This window comes from Anomaloglossus baeobatrachus, chromosome 6 (assembly GCF_048569485.1).
Source record: "Anomaloglossus baeobatrachus isolate aAnoBae1 chromosome 6, aAnoBae1.hap1, whole genome shotgun sequence".
NCBI lineage: Eukaryota > Metazoa > Chordata > Amphibia > Anura > Aromobatidae > Anomaloglossus > Anomaloglossus baeobatrachus.
Genome location: NC_134358.1, coordinates 350137980 through 350156909, shown reverse-complemented (window position 1 = coordinate 350156909; position 18930 = coordinate 350137980). Strand labels below are relative to the sequence as shown.

Here is an 18930-nt window from a genome sequence, read left to right as displayed (position 1 = left end):
ATATACTGAGCCTGCCACCTGCTCTTCATAATACTTAGGGGAGTCTCAAAAGCTATTACCCCCAGCGCCAGCCTCTGGCCCGCAACCCACTGGGTGCCCTAGCCCTCATTTACAAGGCCTCTAAGTGCTAGCAAGCTGCTTTTTCCTTCCACTCTCTTACTGGACTTAAAAAAGGAGCAACAAAATCACATCACTGGCAGTGGAACCACTGAAAGCGAGCTGGATACTTGATCTATTACTTGCTGGCGCACCTGAAACCACAACCATCAACATCACAAGTAACAAATCACTTGAGACAACATTAGCCTCCAACTCCCTTTTTTCTATTGGCTTTCAATTCTCTGCACGCTCCAATCCCCAAATATAGGGGACAAAATACTGACCTGTCACTAATCTGTTACAGGAGTAAAAGAGGAACCACATACGTCACTGCCAGCAGACATACAGGTGCATTGTCTGTAGCTATTCTCAACAACGACTGGCCTTTGCCTTTGGTCCGAGGCCACAACATTTGCCCTCTATTTTCTTTAAAATCCCCCACTCTGCTGGGAATGAAGTGAGCCAACACCCTTGAGGTGGGGGAACTTGACAGGTGTTCTTTCATTATCAGTGCCGTTCCACTCATAGGGCCCAGGATGGTAAAAATCGGCAACAAAGCCGCAGGCGCCACTTCAAGATCATCTGCTTCAATAAAACAAGCGGACCTCGACAATTTCCTAAAGAAGCATCTACACGATCAACACAATGGCCCCCCTCCCCCGGAGCAGTGGACTGGGAAGAATTCGAATTCTGAGGAAGAGAGCGACCCTGAAGATAAAGGTCCACAGAAAGAGCAACCAATCTCCAGATCGTTTATGAAGCGACTACTAGCTAAAGCAATGGCCTGTCATGAAGGACCTGACAGACATTAAACAAGATTTCACCCAAATCGGTCATAGAGTAGAGGCCCTGGAGTCAGCCAACTAGACACTTGCTCTACATGCCAACTCCACCCTGTCTTGCCTACAGGTACAAGAGAACCATGTCAACCAAATTTACAACATATTGGAAGACCACGAGAACAGAAAGCGCAGAAATAATCTATGTATCAAAGGCCTCCCTGAATCTGTGGCCTCGGAACAAGTGGGCTCTGCTCTCTAGGAGATATTTTCTAGAATCCTCCAGCCAGAAGACCCAAGTCAAATTGAATTATTCAGGGCCCACCGTGCTCTTAGACCAAGACCCAAGCAATCAGATCCTCCACGGGATGTCAGTCGCTTCCTCGATTTCTGCACCAAAGAACTAAATTGTAAAAAAGGGCAAGAGAATAGGATAATATTACATACAAAGGAACCAATATCTTTATCTTCCAGGATATTGCCACATCCACTCTCAACAAGAGACGCCTGCTTAAACCCTTCACAGATGCCTTGCGTCAAAAGCAATACCAATACCGCTGGTTGTACCCGTTTGGTATTGCAATCACCGCCCTGGACAAACGCTTCCAAGCCAGAACTTTTGAAGAAATAGGAAAGATCTGCGTGGAGCTAAACATCACACTGGAAAAACTCACGGACCTGGAAGCAAGCCATCAAGCATCTTTGATCCACCCCATTCCACCTTTTTACGCCGTGGAACACTGCCACCGCTCCTAAATCCCAGAAGGCAAAAAAGAAGGCGGCAAAAATGCTTCTATTAAGCTCGGCTAGTAAACCAGACTTGACCCTACACATTCAGTAGCTTTACTTACGACTGACCTCGGCCTCCAAGGTTCCTAAAGTTAGCCTTTACTCACCTGATTGATCTCATTCCTCCAAGGGTCCCTGGTTTAGACCCTTGATTAGATCTCGAGACTTGACTACACCCCCTGGAAGGGGAAGGAACCGGTTCTGGTTTGCTATATCGTATTATTTAAGTTATTATTTTTTTCTTCACTGTTTGATATTGCCGTTTTTTTGAGTGGCTGTCTAGCCGGTTGCTCATTTGATGTTAATAGTTTATTATTGACACCTGTTTCGTAACCTCATTTCTCATTAGTATACATGCGTGACATCTTTATTGTTCTTTTTAGGTTTCAGATACTTCTAACTTGTGTTGTCTTAACTCCCCAATTTCCACCCCTTCTCCATCCCTTCCTTCCACCCCTGGCTCAGATGGCTACTACCTATGGCACTCAATACTTCCACTGTGTAGTCTACTATGGCTCAAACACCAAAAGGTAATTAAGATAGCAAGCTTCCATACACATTGCTTCAATTCTCCCATCCCATGTTCACAAGCCCTCACTAGATTCAACAAAGAAGGCTTTGACATTTTAGCCTTACAGGAAACACATTTCAACTAAACAAACCCCCCAATTTTGATAAACATCACTTTAATCAATGGTATCATGCCCAGTCCCCACAGAAGGGCGCCAAAGGGGTTTCTGTTGCCTTTTCTAAGAATCTTCCCTTCTCAATGTGTAGTCTGGATGCGGACCCAGAGGGTAGATATATATTTTTTAGGGGATTAATGTCCGGCTCCTTGATTACGGTCAGAAGCATATATGCCCCTAACAAGAAACAAGTCAAATGGATTCTTTCCACACTCAGAAAGTTCAGCCTCTTTGCAGAAGGTACTTCTTTCCTGTGTGATTTAAATCTGGCCCTGGAGCCGCATCTTGACTCTACATCTAAAAGATACTATGTGTCTCTTCGAGATCTTTCACGCATTAAAAATTCCATACAGTCCATTTCTCTCATTGATGCATTATTATTTATTATTATTATAGCGCCATTTATTCCATGGCGCTTTACAAGTGAAAGAGGGTATACGTACAACAATCATTAACAGTACAAGACAGACTTGTATAGGAGGAGAGAGGTCCCTGCCCGCGAGGGCTCACAATCTACAGGGAATGGGTGATGGTACAATAGGTGAGGACAGAGCTGGTTGCGCAGTGGTGTACTGGACTGAGGGCCATTGTAGGTTGTAGGCTTAATACATGGCGATATCTACACTCCTCGGACAGAGATTATACCTATTTCTCGCATCCTCACAACTTCTATCATAGACTTGATTATATCTTTGTTCCCAAGTCCCTATTCCCAGCAATAATTGAAGCAGACATCTTGCCGACGGTACATTCAGACCACTCTATTGTCGCAGTTAATTTAACAATTCAAAAACCTTATTCCGTGTTCAGATCATGGAGACTTAACGAGTTAATTCTGTCCTCCCCGAATGTTAAACAACGGATACAAACGGCCTTGGACAACTACTTCAAGACCAATGAATCTCCAGAAGTCTCACATCCCATTCTTTGGGAAGCCCACAAAGCTTTAATCAGGGGGGAGTTGATCTCTGTTTCTTCATTTCTGAACAAGGAACATAAACAAACATTTCAAACTCTTTACAAAGAAATTGCCGAATTGGAGCTATCACAAGAGTTCTCAGGTGAAATCGGTGTTTGAGGCACTAACTGCTAAAAGACAGCTCTTAAAAGATCTGCTTAACAAGCAATCTGCAAAACTATACATTAATTGGAAAAACAAATTATTCGTGCATGGCGAAAATGCGTCAAAATTGATGATTTCCCTAATCAAGAAACGTCAAGCCCGCAATTTTATTCATGCCTTAAAAACTACAGACTGTTGCCGGATCACGGATTCGTCTCTCATCTCTGCGGAATTTCTAAAATTTTATTAGACATTGTATCAAATATGACCACATGAGCCGTCCCTAGGCATTCCTCTCTAAACTACATTTACCTAAACTGACATAGGACCAACAAACTACTCTTTCTAGTCCATTTATCCACTTGGAGCTCCAGTTTATCCTGTCTAAAACCCCAACAGGGAAGGCACCAGGCCCGGATGGCTTGCCATCAATCTGCTACAAATCCTTCTCTAAAACTCTGGCCCCACACTTACTTAATATGTGTAATGGCATTCTGGCAGGCCACTCCTTCCCCAAGCAGGTACTGGAGGCGCATATCTCGCTAATAAATAAAGGTAAAGATCCAGAATCCTGTAATAATTACAGGCCAATCTCCCTTCTTAATGTAGACCTAAAAATCTTCACTAGTATGCTAAGTGAGTAGCAGAACTCCTTCCTAACTTTATATCTCTCGACCAAACAGGGTTTATTAAAAGGTAGAGAAGGAAAGGACAATGCTATCCTCATTCTGCACCTAATTCAATACGCTAACATACACAAAAAAACCTCTGGTTTTATTGGATACTGACGCAGAAAAAGCATTTGAAAGGGTGGACTGGACTTTTCTCCAAGAACTCCTTAAACATTTTCATTTCCCGCCACACTTCTCTCAAGCCATACTTCAAATGCATACACACCCGTTGGCAAGAATTAAACTTAATTCTCTAAGTGATTCCTTTGACATCCAGAATGGAACAAAACAAGGGTGCCCATTATCCCCCCCTCCTCTTTGTGCTGGTGATGGAGCCCCTAATACAAGCAATCAGAAATTGTGAAACCATTCAAGGATTTGAGATAGGGGATACCACCCATAAAACTGCAGCATTCGCTGACGACCTATTGATAATTATGTCCCAACCGAATACAGGCTTCTCCACTCATGTCCATTCTGGAAGAATATGGATCTCTATCCAATTTCAAAACCAACCTTTTTAAATCTGAAGCTCTCAGTTTTAACATCCCAACCCACTCAATTAACTATCTCAAGTCTAACTTCCCTTTTAGCTGTCCATCAAAATATATTACTTACTTGGGCATCAAGATCGGAAGGTATCCTGCAGATGTTTGAATGCATCAAATCTTGGAGAGCACCATTCTTGTCATGGATTGGAAGGAAAACTTGGTAAAGAGTATAATCCTGCCGAAATTAATCTACTTGTTCCAGATGCTTCCCATCTTGATCCCAAAATCCTTTTTATCCAGAGCTAACTCATTAATCTATAACTATATTTGGAACTATAATAGGCCACGCATTAATTCCCACACCCTCTCTTTACCCAAAAATAAAAGGGGAATGGGCGCTCCAAACCTATACAAATATTACCAGGCTGCCCTAGCTGCTAAAATTCTTGAATGGTTCTGGGAATCCAAAGGAAAGCAGTTGGTTGCCATTTAGAATCATATGTCCCCTACCCCCCTCCGTCTATGGTATACTCACCTCCTGGCTACGTACCTAAAAGAAAAATTAACAACAATTTAACTAGAGCTACAGTATCGGGCTGGAGAACCTTATCTATCACTCTAGCACCTCCTCTATCCCCCCTGACTCGTGTCTTGGACATACTTGAGATATACTCTTCGAACCCTAACTCAAGGACCACGGGCCAATTTTCTAATCTAGATATTTCGGTCGACAACTTACTAATGGAGGGCTCGTTAATGACCTACCAAGGGATGAGAGAATTTCCTGCTCTTGCAAATGTAACTTTCCTTCATTATAATAGGATAAAAAGTTTCATTCTTCGCTCCCAGGCCGGCGGCAGCCTGCTTAGACCACTCACAAAATATGAGTCCATGTGTGCCCAGTTAAATTCCCCTGGGAAGGTCCTCTCGCAGCTCTACAGCTTGCTTCTCACTCAGAACACTACGATGAGAAGGGCCTTTGTATTCTGTTGGGAGAAAGACCTAGGGACTACATTCTCGGACTCTCAAATTAATCTCATACAACCGTTCACATGATCCCTCTCACTGCATTAGATTCCAAGAAAACTCATACAAAATAATTTCCCGCTGGTACACAACCCCACTTCAATCACACCAATGGTACCCTTCCTCCGCTTCTATGTGTTGGAGATGCGGAACGGAGCTGGGAACGTACCTCCACTTATGGTGGACATGTCCTTCCCTACGTAGCTTTTGGCGTGATATATCTTCATTCATCTCGAACCTTACTAGCTCTCAAGTCCAGCTAACTCCAGAAGAGGACCTACCCAATTTCCCCATCTGGCCGGCTAACAAACTTCTATCTAAGCTTGCTGCCTTTATTGTGGCAGCAGGAAAACTTCTGATCCCAATTCATTGGCTAGTGACCACCATTCCATCTAAGAAAAATCTCCTAAGTAAAATTGACCTCTTGTATCGTACTGAGGAGTTGGCTTCACTTATTCAACACAATTTGACTTCTTTCCAGAAGATCTGGAGCCCATGGATCACCTACAGACTGTCAACAGAGTATATCTCTAAAATGACAATAACACCTGCAACTTAAGGCTGCCCTGCCGACCAGTAGACTAAGCTGCTGCACACTTACATCTGTCTCGAGCCATCTGAGCCTAACACCCACAACCCCCCTACTTTCCTACCTTGTCTCCCCCTTGTCTTCTTTGTCTCCTTTATTCTTCTAAAGGTACATCTTTATTATCGGTTATTATACAGAGTGCTTTTATTAAAGGGAACCTGTCAGCAGAATTTTCGCAATTAAACTAAAAGATTCCCCTTCTGCAGATCCTGGGCTGCATTCTAGAAAGGTCCCTCTTGCTACTGTGCCCCCTTTGAGACCTAAATAAACACTTTATAAATTCTTACCTTTTTGTATGCTAATGTAGTTTTATGGTCACGGGGGCGGGCTGTATTTCATCCGTTATTCGCCCTCCTGCTGCTTTTCGTCCTCCCCTATTGCTCATTTACATACATGATGCCGCCGCCCTCATGTAACAGTTCTGCCGAGGTCTCGCGCATGCCCAGTGGCACTATCGCAAAACTGAGCACTGTGCAAAGCATGAGCGCTGGTGAGGTTATTGCGCAGGCGCGAGATTATGGGCGGTGCTGTGAATGTCATCAGCAGCGTCATCCAAGTACCCGCCCATAATCTCGTTCCTGCGCTTTTCCCTCTACCTCCACCATTATGCGCAAGCGCTGGCCATATCAACCACGTTACCTATTACCTATCGGTGGTGTGCTGCTCCTCCCATCTATTTCCTGCTCCAGGGAAAGATGGGTAATAGGTAACGTGGTTGATATGGCCAGCGCTTACGCATAACGGTGGAGGCAGAGAGAAAAGCGCGGGCACAAGATTATGGGCGGGTACTTGGATGACACTGCTGATGACATTAACAGCGCCGCCCATAATCGCTCACCTGCGCAATAACCTCACCAGCGTTCACGCTTTGCACAGTGCTCAGTCCCGCGATATTGCCACTGGGCAAGCGCGAGACCTCGGGAGCACAAAGTTACATGAAGGTGGCGTCCTCATGTACATGTATGTAAATAAGCAATGGGGGACGGCGAACAGCGGCAGGAAAGCGAATAACGGACGAAATACAGCCCGCCCCCGTGACCATAAAACCACATTAGCATACAAAAAAGTAAGAATTTATAAAGTGTTTATTTAGGTCTCAAAGGGGGCACAGTAGCAAGAGGAACCTTTATAGAATGCAGCCCAGGAGCTGCAGAAGGGGAATCTTATAGTTTAATTGCGAAAATTCTGCTGACAGGTTCCCTTTAATTACCTCAGGCTGCTGGTGGCCTCTCCTCTCACTTAGTCTCTTTCTCCAAAAGGGCATTTAATGTTAGCTCTACTTTATATTAGCCAGGTTTTATTAAATGGCCCAAAGTGAGCAGTGAGGTTAGGCCACCATGTGATTGAGACTAAACTGACATTTTTGAGTGACACTGCTGTATTTGTTTTATGTAGTCATGATCTTGTTGCTCGTGTTGTATAATGCAATATTTTGCAAAGTTCTTAAATGAGCTGTATGTTTATATGAAAACTTAACTAAAACATTGAAAAGAAAAAAGACAGGCAGACCGAGACAGACAGGTAGGCAGACCGAGACAGACAGGCAGGCAGACCGAGACAGACAGGTAGGCAGACCGAGACAGACAGGCAGACAGACCGAGACAGACAGGCAGACAGACCGAGACAGACAGGCAGGCAAGCAGACACAGACAGACAGGCAGGGAGGCCAAGACAGACATTATTTATAGTCTTTTGCTGGCCCATAATGTGTGTCTGCATTGTTTCAATCGCTAAAGAGCTTTCTCAAGCCTTGAATGTTTGGAGTGCTGCGTTCATTATTTTTGCTCTCTTGGGCAATGGAGTTGTTAGGCTATGTTCACATTTCCGTTTTGCTTCCGTCAGGTCCGTTGTTGCAACACAACGGATCCGTTGTTTGAGATGTCAACTGACGCTACGGATGTGTTATTTCACAGGATTCCGTTCACAGGAATCCTGTGAAAAAACTGATCCGTCGCATCCGTTACATCCGTTGTGTGTCCGGTTGTGTTTGGGACAGCCCAATGGGAGTGCCAGACATGATGGGCATGCTCAGTAGAGCATGACAGAATCCAGCACCATAGACATACATTATAGCTTGTGACAAATGGCGACAGACACCTGTGGAGTCCGTCTTTTTGGCGCTCCAAAAAACGTTACAAGCAGTGTTGCTCCCAACTGACGGTCAGTCAGTAAACGACTGATCCGTCACGCCGCGGATGCAACACAAGGCCATCAGTCACAATCCATCGCTATCCACAAAATTTTCCAGATTTGCATATTGTAAACTCATAGATACAGTGCTGGCCAAAAGTATTGGCACCCCTGCAATTCTGTCAGAGAATACTCAGTTTCTTCCTGAAAATGATTGCAATCACAAATTCTTTGGTATTATTATCTTCATTTAATTTCTCTTCAATGAAAAAAAAAAAATTGTCAAAGCAAATTGTATATAATTCCACAACAAACATAAAAAAGGGGGTGGACAAAAGTATTGGCACTGTTTGAAAAATCATGTGATGCTTCTCTAATTTGTGTAATTAACAGCACCTGTAACTTACCTGTGGCACCTAACAGGTGTTGACAATAACTAAATCACACTTGCAGCCAGTTGACATGGATTAAAGTTGACTCAACCTCTGTCGTGTGTCCTTGTGTGTTCCACATTGAGCATGGAGAAAAGAAAGAAGACAAAAGAACTGTCTGAGGACTTGGAAATCCACATTGTGAGGAAGCATGAGCAATCTCAAGGCTACAAGTCCATCTCTAAAGACCTGAAAGTTCCTGTGTCTACGGTGCGCAGTGTCATCAAGAAGTTTAAAGCACATGGCACTGTGGCTAACCACCCTAGATGTGGAAGGAAAAGAAAAATTGACGAGAGATTTCAATGCAAGGTTGTGCGGATGGTGGATAAAGAACCTCCACTAACATCCAAACAAGTTCAAGCTGCCCTGCAGTCCGAGGGTACAACAGTGTGAACCCGTATTATGCGTCGGCGTCTGAATGAAAAGGGACTGTATGGTAGGTATCTACCCAGGAAGACCCCACTTCTTACCCAAAGACATAAAAAAGCCAGGCTGGAGTTTGCCAAAACTTACCTGAGAAAGCCTAAAACATTTTGGAAGAATGTTCTCTGGTCAGATGAGACAAAAGTAGAGCTTTTTGGGAAAAGCCATCAACATAGAGTTTACAGGAAAAAAAAAAAAAGAGGCATTCAAAGAAAAGAACACGGTCCGTAGAGTCAAACATGGCGGAGGTTCCCTGATGTTTTGGGGTTGCTTTGCTGTCTCTGGCACTGGACTGCTTGACCGTGTGCATGGCATTATGAAGTCTGAAGACTACCAACAAATTTTGCAGCATAATGTAGGGCCCAGTGTGAGAAAGCTGGGTCTCCCTCAGAGGTCATGGGTCTTCCAGCAGGACAATGACCCAAAACACACTTCAAAAAGCACTAGAATATGGTTTGAGAGAAAGCACTGGAGACTACTAAAGTGGCCAGCAATGAGTCCAGACCTGAATCCCATAGAACACCTGTGGAGAGATCTCAAAATGGCAGGTTGGAGAAGGCACCCTTCAAATCTCAGGGACCTGGAGCAGTTTGCCAAAGAAGAATGGTCTAAAATTCCAGCAGAGCATTGTAAGAAACTCATTGATGGTTACCGGAAGCGGTTGTTCGCAGTTATTTTGGCTAAAGGTTGTGCAACCAAGTATTAGGGCTAAAAGTGCCAATACTTTTGTCTGGCCCATTTTTGGAGTTTTGTTTGACATGATCAATGATTTGATTTTTGTTTCATTCTCTTTTGTGTTTTTTCATTGCAAGCAAAATAAATGAAGATAATAATACCAAAGAATTTGTGATTGCAATCATTTTCAAGAAGAAACTGAGTATTATCTGACAGAATTGCAGGGGTGCCAATACTTTTGGCCAGCACTGTAGATAGATAGATAGATAGATAGATAGATAGATGAGAAAGACCTATATAATGTTGTACCCCCTGCATATTCTAAGCTGGCACCCTTTAGTGACTTTCATGTGGCACTAAAGGGTGCTTAGCCTTGTATTTATCCAAAAAATAAAAAAAACGACGTGGGGTTCCCCCATACTTTTGTAGCCAGCTAGGGTAAAGCAGACGGCTGCAGTCTGCAAACCACAGCTGGCAGCTTCACCTTGGCTGGTAATCCAAAACAGTGGGCACCCCACGCTGTTATTTTAAATTAAATAAATAATTTAAAACAAAAACATGAGGTCCCCCCCAAATTGGATCACCAGCCAAGGTAAAGTGGACACCTGTGGTCTGGTATTCTCAGACTAGGGAGGTCCACTGTTATTGGACACTCCCCAGCCTAAAAATAGCAGGCCACAGCCGCCCCAGAAGTGGCGCATCCATTAGATGTGCCAATCCTGGTGCTTCGCCCCAACTCATCCCGTTGCCCTGGTGCGGTGGCAAACGGGGTAATATATGGGGTTGATACCAGATGTGTAACGTCACCTGGCATCAAGCCCTGGGGTTAGTGATGTCACGCGTCTATCAGATACCTGAAATCACAAACCCAGTTAGTAATAAAAAAAAAAAATAAACCAAAAAAAAAGTTTTATTTGAAAAAAAAAAAAAAAACAGTCCCCAAAACATTCCCTCTTTCACCAATTTATTGAAAAGAAAAACAAATCCAGGTCCGGCGTAATCCAATAAGGGGGTCCCACGACAATCCATACCATAGTCAACGTCCCAGTCAATGAAGAACAGAATGTTCCCCATTGGCTGGGATAGTAATGCAGTGACCTGAGCTAACATCAATAGCCTAGGTCACTGCAGGGGATGACAAGCGCTGCTGCCAAAATCATTACCTGCTGTGACGATCTTCCCTTCACTCCTGTCAGCGCTGTCACTGCCGTCTAAGCCCGCCGCGTTCTCAGCAGTATCGCCCGTGAGGTCACCGCTAGTGACGTGAGAACGCGGCAGTCATAGAAGGCAATGACAGCGCTGACAGGAGTGAAGGGAAGATCGTCACAGCAGATAATGATAATGATCTCATCTAACATCCTGAAAGCAGAGATAGTCATCCCCGCGGCTGCCTGCGCTGCAGGGTGAGAAGCTGCTGAGCCTGCAATGCGAGCAGCCGCGGGGCTGGAGCAAGACACAGACTGCACGGGCACTGCTGCTCTCCTGAGCAGGGCGCCCGGTGCTGGCGGTGACACCGTGGGCGGGGAGAGTACGAGGTACGGGGGAATGTGAGGGTGCAGGGAAGGGGGGGGCGGTGACTCCACGCACTGCACCCGCCCAGCAGGGAGGCAACATGCTGTTCCCAGATTTGCATGTCAACATGGTCCTGCCCATGTTGACATGAAATGACCGGAAGCAGCAAAATTGCGGTAGGAGCGGTCACATGACCGTTCTGAGCCGGGGTAAAGGGGCTGACAGCAGGGCAGGTAAGTGGTCACTATCTACTTACCTGCCCCAATGTAGCCCAATAGGGTAATAATAAAAAAAAAAAGTCAAAATAAGCCGGATAACCCCTTTAACTAGTAAAGTGCATGCAGGGAGGTGCGACTAAAGTAAAACAGCAGTTCATATAAATGTCCCATCAATCTGTCCCTAAATATTGCACTGACCCTCTACTGGTTTGTCATTTACATAGTATTTTGCGCAAAGTAATACAATTAGTTACAGCTTGACTAAGTAAATTACATCACAAAGAAAATGCAAATTCGGCCGCTACAGCAGTAATGAACGACTTAAAGGTGCGACTTCGTTAAATATAACAGCAGTTCATATAAATGTCCCATCAATCTGTGCACGAATATTGCACTAACCCTCTGCTAGTTTATTATTTACATAATCAAGCTGCTACTAATTGTATAACCTTGCACTGAATACTAAGTAAGGCTATGTGCACACGTTGCTTTTTTTTCAGTGCGGAAAAAAACGCACCCTCTGGCAGAGGGGAGAATTGTAAACAATGCTTTTTGAGAAAAAGGCATCGAAAACGCATGCGTTTTTCATGCGTTTTTCATGCGGTTTTCATGCGGTTTTTTAGGTGCGTTTTTTAAGACTTGTCAGTGTTAATAAAGTTGGTTGAACACAGACCTTTGGAAAAAAAAACCTGTGATGTCATTTCCTTCTCCACATTCTGTTTGGATAAATGGGAGGGCTTGGAATGGAAGGAGCACCATTTGAATTTTGGAAAAGTTGAAATAAACTTCGCGCACCATGTCATATTAGCAGAGCCCCTTGGGTACCTATACGTCAGAAAACCCCCACAAGTGACCCCATTTTGGAATCTGCACCCCTCAAGGATTTTATTCAGGAGTATATTAAGCATTTTGAATCCACAGCTACTTCTCCCAAAATGTTGCTGTAGCAACAATATTCTCACTTTTAGGCCCGTTTCACAGGTCAGTGAAAAACACTGACATTTTTCACTGGCGTGTAAAATACGCACATGTCCCTCCGTGTGCCGTGAATCTAAGTGCAATCCGGGCTTCGTTCTCCGTGGCCCGTGATTGCACTCAGTAATCATCTCACCTGCGCCCGCTCCCGCTCTCCATGGTGCTGATCGATCCCGCGGTGCAGCATCCGGCTGGCGCTGACCCCCGCAGCAGCTGCTTCCGGGTCGGCTGTGTCGCACATCATGAATATGCGCGACAATAATGAGCCGGCTCAGAAGCAGCAGGGAGAACGGGCTGCAGAGGACATCGCTGGACGCCGGGTGAGTTAAAATGATTTTTATTTTAAAAGCACGTTTTTATCTGGCACGTGTTTCACGGACCACACCACTGCGTGGTCCGTGGAACATCAGTGATGCCAGAAAAAAATGGACATGTCTCCGTGCGGCAATCACGCACACGCGGGTACGCCGCACGGAGACACGTGCAGTGAAAAGATACTGACGTGTGAGCAGACCCATTCATTATAATGGGTCTGCGTATGTCAGTGATCCTGGTACGTTTAAAAAAAAAGCACAAACGTACCAGAATCACTGACGTGTGAAAGAGGCCTAAGGCTATGTGGCCATGATCCAGCGACACGGCGTCTAGTACACAGTGTCAGCCTTCCTGCAGAGATGTGAGTGTTGTCCACGGGAGAACGCAGCTGCCCATGCCCACGATTTGGGTTCAGGATGCTGTGGACTTTAGCTGTATGCTACCTGCAGAGAACACTCTCATCTCCGCAGCATAAATTGACATGCTGAGGCTCGGGACGCTGCGCCACCGGTCAGTTTATGCTGCCCAGAAAAGAAGCACAGTGGGCATGGGATCTCCAAAAATCCTTCCACTGTTCTTCTACTGCACAACGCAGCGTTATGGATGCAGGGAAAACACTCAGCGCCCATAACGCTGCAAACCCCGATTGTGGGCACACAACCTAAAAAGCGTCAATGGATGAATGGATGTCAAATATATATAACGTCCCACCCCCGCCTGCATATTCTAAGCTGGCACCTTTAGTACCATTCATGTGGCACTAAAGGGTGCCTAGCTTAGTATTTATCCAATTAAAAAAAAAAAAAACAATGAAAAAAATGGCGTGGGGTCCCCCCTATTTTTGATAGCCAGTCAGGGTAAAGCAGACAGCTGTAGCCTGCAAACCACAGCTGGCAGCTTCATCTTGGCTGGTGATCAATTTGGAGGGCTCCCCAGGCTTTTTTTTTTTATTTATAAATAAAGAATTAAAAAAAAAATAATGTGGGGTCCCCCCAAATTAGATCACCAGCCAAGGTGAAGCTGACAGCTGGGGTCTGGTATTCTCAGGGTGGGAAGAGCCATGGTTATTGGACTCTTCCCAGCCTAAAAATAGCAGGCCGCAGCCGCCCCAGAAGTGGCGCATCCATTAGATGCGCCAATCCTGGCGCTTCGCCCCAACTCATCCCGCGCCCTGGTGCGTTGGCAAACGGGGTAATAAATGGGGTTGATACCAGATGTGTAATGTCACCTGGCATCAAGCCCAGCAATTAGTGATGTCACGGCGTCTATCAGATACCCGACATAACTAATTGACAGTAAACAAAAGCAGAAAAAAAAATGACAAAAAGTTTTATTAGAAAAAACACTCCCCAAATCATTCCCTTGTTCTCCAATTTAATCAAAAAATTTGAAAAAAATGGGTCCGCAGAAATCCATATGGACGTCCCACGTCGCCTCTGGACCTTCTAGAATATGGGGGCACGTTAAGGGAACGTATCCCCCATTTTCTAGGAGGGCAGACCCTCCATTTGAGGAGAGTGGGTGCCAAAAATCTGCACCCACTCTCCCAGGGTCACAGCTGCAGAGTGCCGAGCAGCCAGCACAGGTCACACTGAACACAGTGATGGCTGTCAGCTGCTCTGCACATGTGACCGGCCGGCGTCTGCTGTGAAGGAGGAGGGGGCCGCGGGGGATCAGCGCTGCGACCGGACAGGTAAGGGGGAATAGCGGGGGAATAGGGGGTGACCGGGCAGGGCCTGGGGGGCATTTTTCTGTCGCATGTGTTATTGCACATGCGACAGAAATCATAGGAGTAGGTTGCGGCCGGTGCGCTACTGTGCGCGCGGCCATGTTGGATTTTCGGGAGGGGGGTCGGGGGTTGGGGCGGGCACTTTGGAGACACCGGGGGCTTTCCTGGACTTTGCCAGGAAGTGAGGTCAACAGGAAACCTCTTGACCTCACTTCCAGGTAAATGCCTGCGTTCTGGCGTGCCGACAAAGCCCGCGGACTGCAACAAAAAAGCAGCTCACTGCGGTGTAGCTGCGTTCTGACCCCACATCATTGATTCAATGGGGGAGAGAACGCAGCCACACCGCACAAAAGAAGTGACATGCTGCTTTTCTTTCCGCACCGATTTTTGGCATCCAAAACGCTGCGTTTAGAAACGCAGCTTGTGCACTGATTTTTCGGCTCTCTCATACACTTTGCTGGGAAAGCTGAAAGCATGCAATTTGCCACTGAAACGCTGCGGTTCTAAACGCAGCGTTTCCGCGGTAAAAAACGCAACGTGTGCACACAGCCTAAAGTGCATCACAAAGGAAGTGCAAATTTTTCCGTGAAAGCAGTAAATCTTATCAATTGCACAGGTGAACGAGACACCTACATGTGATAAATAAATGCCGAAAAGTTACCATCACATCAGTTAGAACTCAATAATTACCCATTTGGCTATAATATTAGGTTATGGTCATTCAGTCAGATCCCCTATGTGCATTTCGCTGTTCCTGCTTCATCAGGTGGTTAATAGAAGTCTATGGGGAAAAACAAATTCCTGCAAAATATTTGACAGGATACCGTAATTCCTTAAGGCGACAGATTGCGAGGGAAGCAAAACAACGGAAATGGGATAATAGCCTTACCGTGCAAGCTTTGCACCCACAATAAGTACGTTTTTCAGTGCTGCTCATTTTTTAATCTCTCCATCTATGCACACACATATATACACCAAACTATTAGGCTATGTTCACACACTCCATCTTTTACTGCATTTTTGGTGCATATTTGAAGTCACAAATCTAAATGCATGCATTTCCTTCTCCCAGCAAAGTTTATAAGATTTCTATTTTGCTGTCTACACATTACATCTTTTTTGGCTGCATCTTGGTTGCGTTTTTGCGTCTTGTCCATGCGTTTGAGGACTGGAAGATCAATCCTCCGCTGACTTTAGGTCGGTAGGGGGTTAACCCTCGCTATCTGGCTAGATGCCAGTTCCCATAAACTCAATGGGGACCAGAATGTGGCGCAAAGGGGCAAGAGCAAGAGCTTCATAATTAACGAATCACCGGCGCGGCTGTCACAATGCTCCCGCAGCTGGTCATTTACTTCCCGGGCTGCTCATTACCTTCATTGAATAGTCACTCCTTCCCCCGCCCACCGGTGGCTGTGACTGGTTGCAGTCAGACGAGCCCACACCCTGAGTGACAGTGTGCAACCAATCACTGATGCTGGTGGGCGGGTCTATATTGTACAGTAAAATACATTTTTAAAAAATGGCGTAGGGATCCCCAAAATTTTGAGACCAGCACAGATGAAGCCCAATAGCTGGGGGATCATTGTTATTTGGCACCCCAGCCTAAAAATATCAGCCAGCAGCTGCCTGGAATTGCCGCATCCATTAGATGCGACAGTCTCAGCACTTTACCTGGCTCTTCCCGCATTGCCCTGGTGCAGTGGCAATTGGGGTAATAAGGAGTTAATAACAGCCCCCAGCTGCCACTAAGTCCTAGATTAGTAATGGAAGGCATCTACCCGAGACACCCCCCATCACTAATCTATAAGTGAAATGAAATTAACACAAACATCCAACCAATGCTTTATTTGAAATGGAAGACAAAAAAGCCACCCTCTCACCACTTTAACACAACCCTCCAGGTCCGACATAATCCACACAAGGTCCCACAACACTTCCATCATTGCTACATATCTGAAGCTCACAGCGAACGCCACAAAACAGGACTGCCCGCTCTGAAGTTCAGGCCGCAATTGAAGTGAGCCGCGTGCTCAATGGTGACGTCACTCAGGTTAGACACGGCCTCAGCATGGCCACGGCCTCAACCTGTGACAGCAAATTACCTGAGTGACTTCCTGCTGATCGCATGGCTCACTTCAGTCGTGGCCTGATTTGTGGTCACAGGTGGAGAACTCCAGCTGTGGCCGCGGGTAACCTGAGCGACGTCACCGCTTATCGCATGGCTCACTTCAGTTGCTGTGTGGAGCTCACACCGGGCAGTCTTGTTCTATGGTGCTCGCTGTGAGCTGCAGATATGTAGCAGTACTAGAAATGTTGTGGGACCTAGTGTGGATTACGTGGGACCTGGAAGGGTGTTCGGGGAGTTAAGTGGTGAAAGATGGTGCTTTTTTGTCTTTTATTTGAAATAACGCATTATTCCTTCATCTTATGGATTCGCCACTTTTGGAGCTGCTATTGTTAGGCTGGAAATTGCCAAATAACAATGGCCCTTCCCACCCTACTAATATTAGTCCCCAGTTTCCTGCTGTACCTTGGCTGGTTAAAGAAAAGAAAAAAAAAAAAAAGAAAAAAAATCGGGGGACCCTACGTTTCTTTTTTTTAAATAAATCAAATAGTTAAAAAACAAAAATGTGGGATCCCCTCTATTTTGCATAACAAGCCAAGGTACAGCATACAGCTGAGGGTTGCATCCTGCAGCTGCTGCTGTTCCTGTGCTGGATATGAAAAATGGGGGGGAACCCGATTTCAATTTATTTTTTTTGCTAAAAAAAAATGACAACAGCTGGCCAGGCTAGCTATCACTATATCAAGCTATTCTGTTATATCCATGCATCCAAGCTATCAATTCTAGCTATCCTATCAATTCTAGCTATCCTATCAATTCTAGCTATCCTATCAATTCTAGCTATCCTATCAATTCTAGCTATCCTATCAATTCTAGCTATCCTATCAATTCTAGCTATCCTATCAAATTTTGTTTCTCCTTTAAAAAACACATTAACAAAAACACAGCAAAAAGTCATGCTTTTTTTGGGCCACAAGATGCATTTTCTGAAACCACAAAAAAAAAATGCAGTCAAGATGCACTCAAAAAAAAGATGCAGTGTGTGAACATACCCTTATAGATTTTATTTTTTTTTTGGTTCAGGAGGATAATCTTTGACTTGTCAGTTTGAATAAATGCATTACCTATGATGACACATGTAGAGCAATAGCGGTCGGCTTAATTAACACTTGTTTGCCTGTCAGCTGTATCTTATAATTTTATATTATATAAATCAAAGTTTAAAGACCTTTGTTGTCTGCAGCAATAAAGCCGAGAATATTTTCATGACGTAGCATCACAGTTTGGTAGATTTCTGCCTCGCGGAACCATGAGCGCTCTTCTCTCGAGGAAAAAATTTTCACTGCAACTTCTTCTCCTCTCCATTTTCCACGCCACACTTCTCCAAAGCGACCTTTGCCAATGCTCTCTTGCAAAACTATTGTTCGGGCAATCGTTCTTTGTACAAGTAATGGGAGACCTAGCAATACAAAATACCACAGAATTAGAATTACAAATTTATTCAGCCGCAGAGAAATGAGCAGATATTGCAAACTAGGAAATTCTACAGATTAAATATTTTCTTTTGTACAGCTTACCTTAAACAGGAGTAGTATGTTTAAGTTAATAAAAAAGGCTTTAGTTAGACTGCACGAAAATAAAGTTTGCAATAAAATATATATTTCTGTTGTCACTCTCCTGCAATGAGAGCTTTCATCATTTTTTTTATATTGTGCATCTGGTTTCCATGGAGTCCACCACTAGTGCCTGTCCAGACAAGGGACTAACCCTTTAACTCTTGGCCAATCTCCAAGATCCTATCCCAAAATTTTCACTAAGATACTGACATCTAGAATGAATTCAGAAATTTTAGATATTATTAACCCAGATCAAACGGGCTTTATGCCAAAGAATATCAATATTAGAAGGGTTCATTCTGTTGTCCAATACAGTACTAATGTGATGGACAACGAATGGGCCTTGGCCTTGCTGGATGCGGCCAAGGCGTTAGATTCCCTGAAGTGGAACTTTCTGATGGCCAGTCTTCAGAACTTCGTATTTGGTCCCAGATTCTGTGCCTAGATCTGAATGCTATATCTGGCACCCACAAGGCCAGAATGGTGATTAACAAGATTGCATCTGAACCTTTCTTACTGGAAAGGGGGACCCACCAGGGATGTCCAGGACCCTTGTCGCCATAGCCATTGAAGTTTTACCAATTAAGATACCTTCTGATAGGCTGATTAAAGGCATCCGGATTGCTGACCAGATGGACACAATCGGTC

At 44.8% G+C, this 18930-nt stretch overlaps 1 protein-coding gene across 2 annotated transcripts in view; it reads right to left on the bottom strand.

The window, feature by feature from the left end:
- The window catches only part of TGFBR1 (transforming growth factor beta receptor 1), a 349773-nt gene that overhangs the window by 236572 nt on the left and 94271 nt on the right, over nucleotides 1-18930 (bottom strand). For both annotated transcript variants that reach the window (XM_075315001.1, XM_075315000.1), the window contains exon 4: nucleotides 17895-18125. In XM_075315001.1, coding sequence (XP_075171116.1) covers nucleotides 17895-18125 — 231 coding nt within the window. The remainder of the gene's footprint in view (nucleotides 1-17894; nucleotides 18126-18930) is intronic.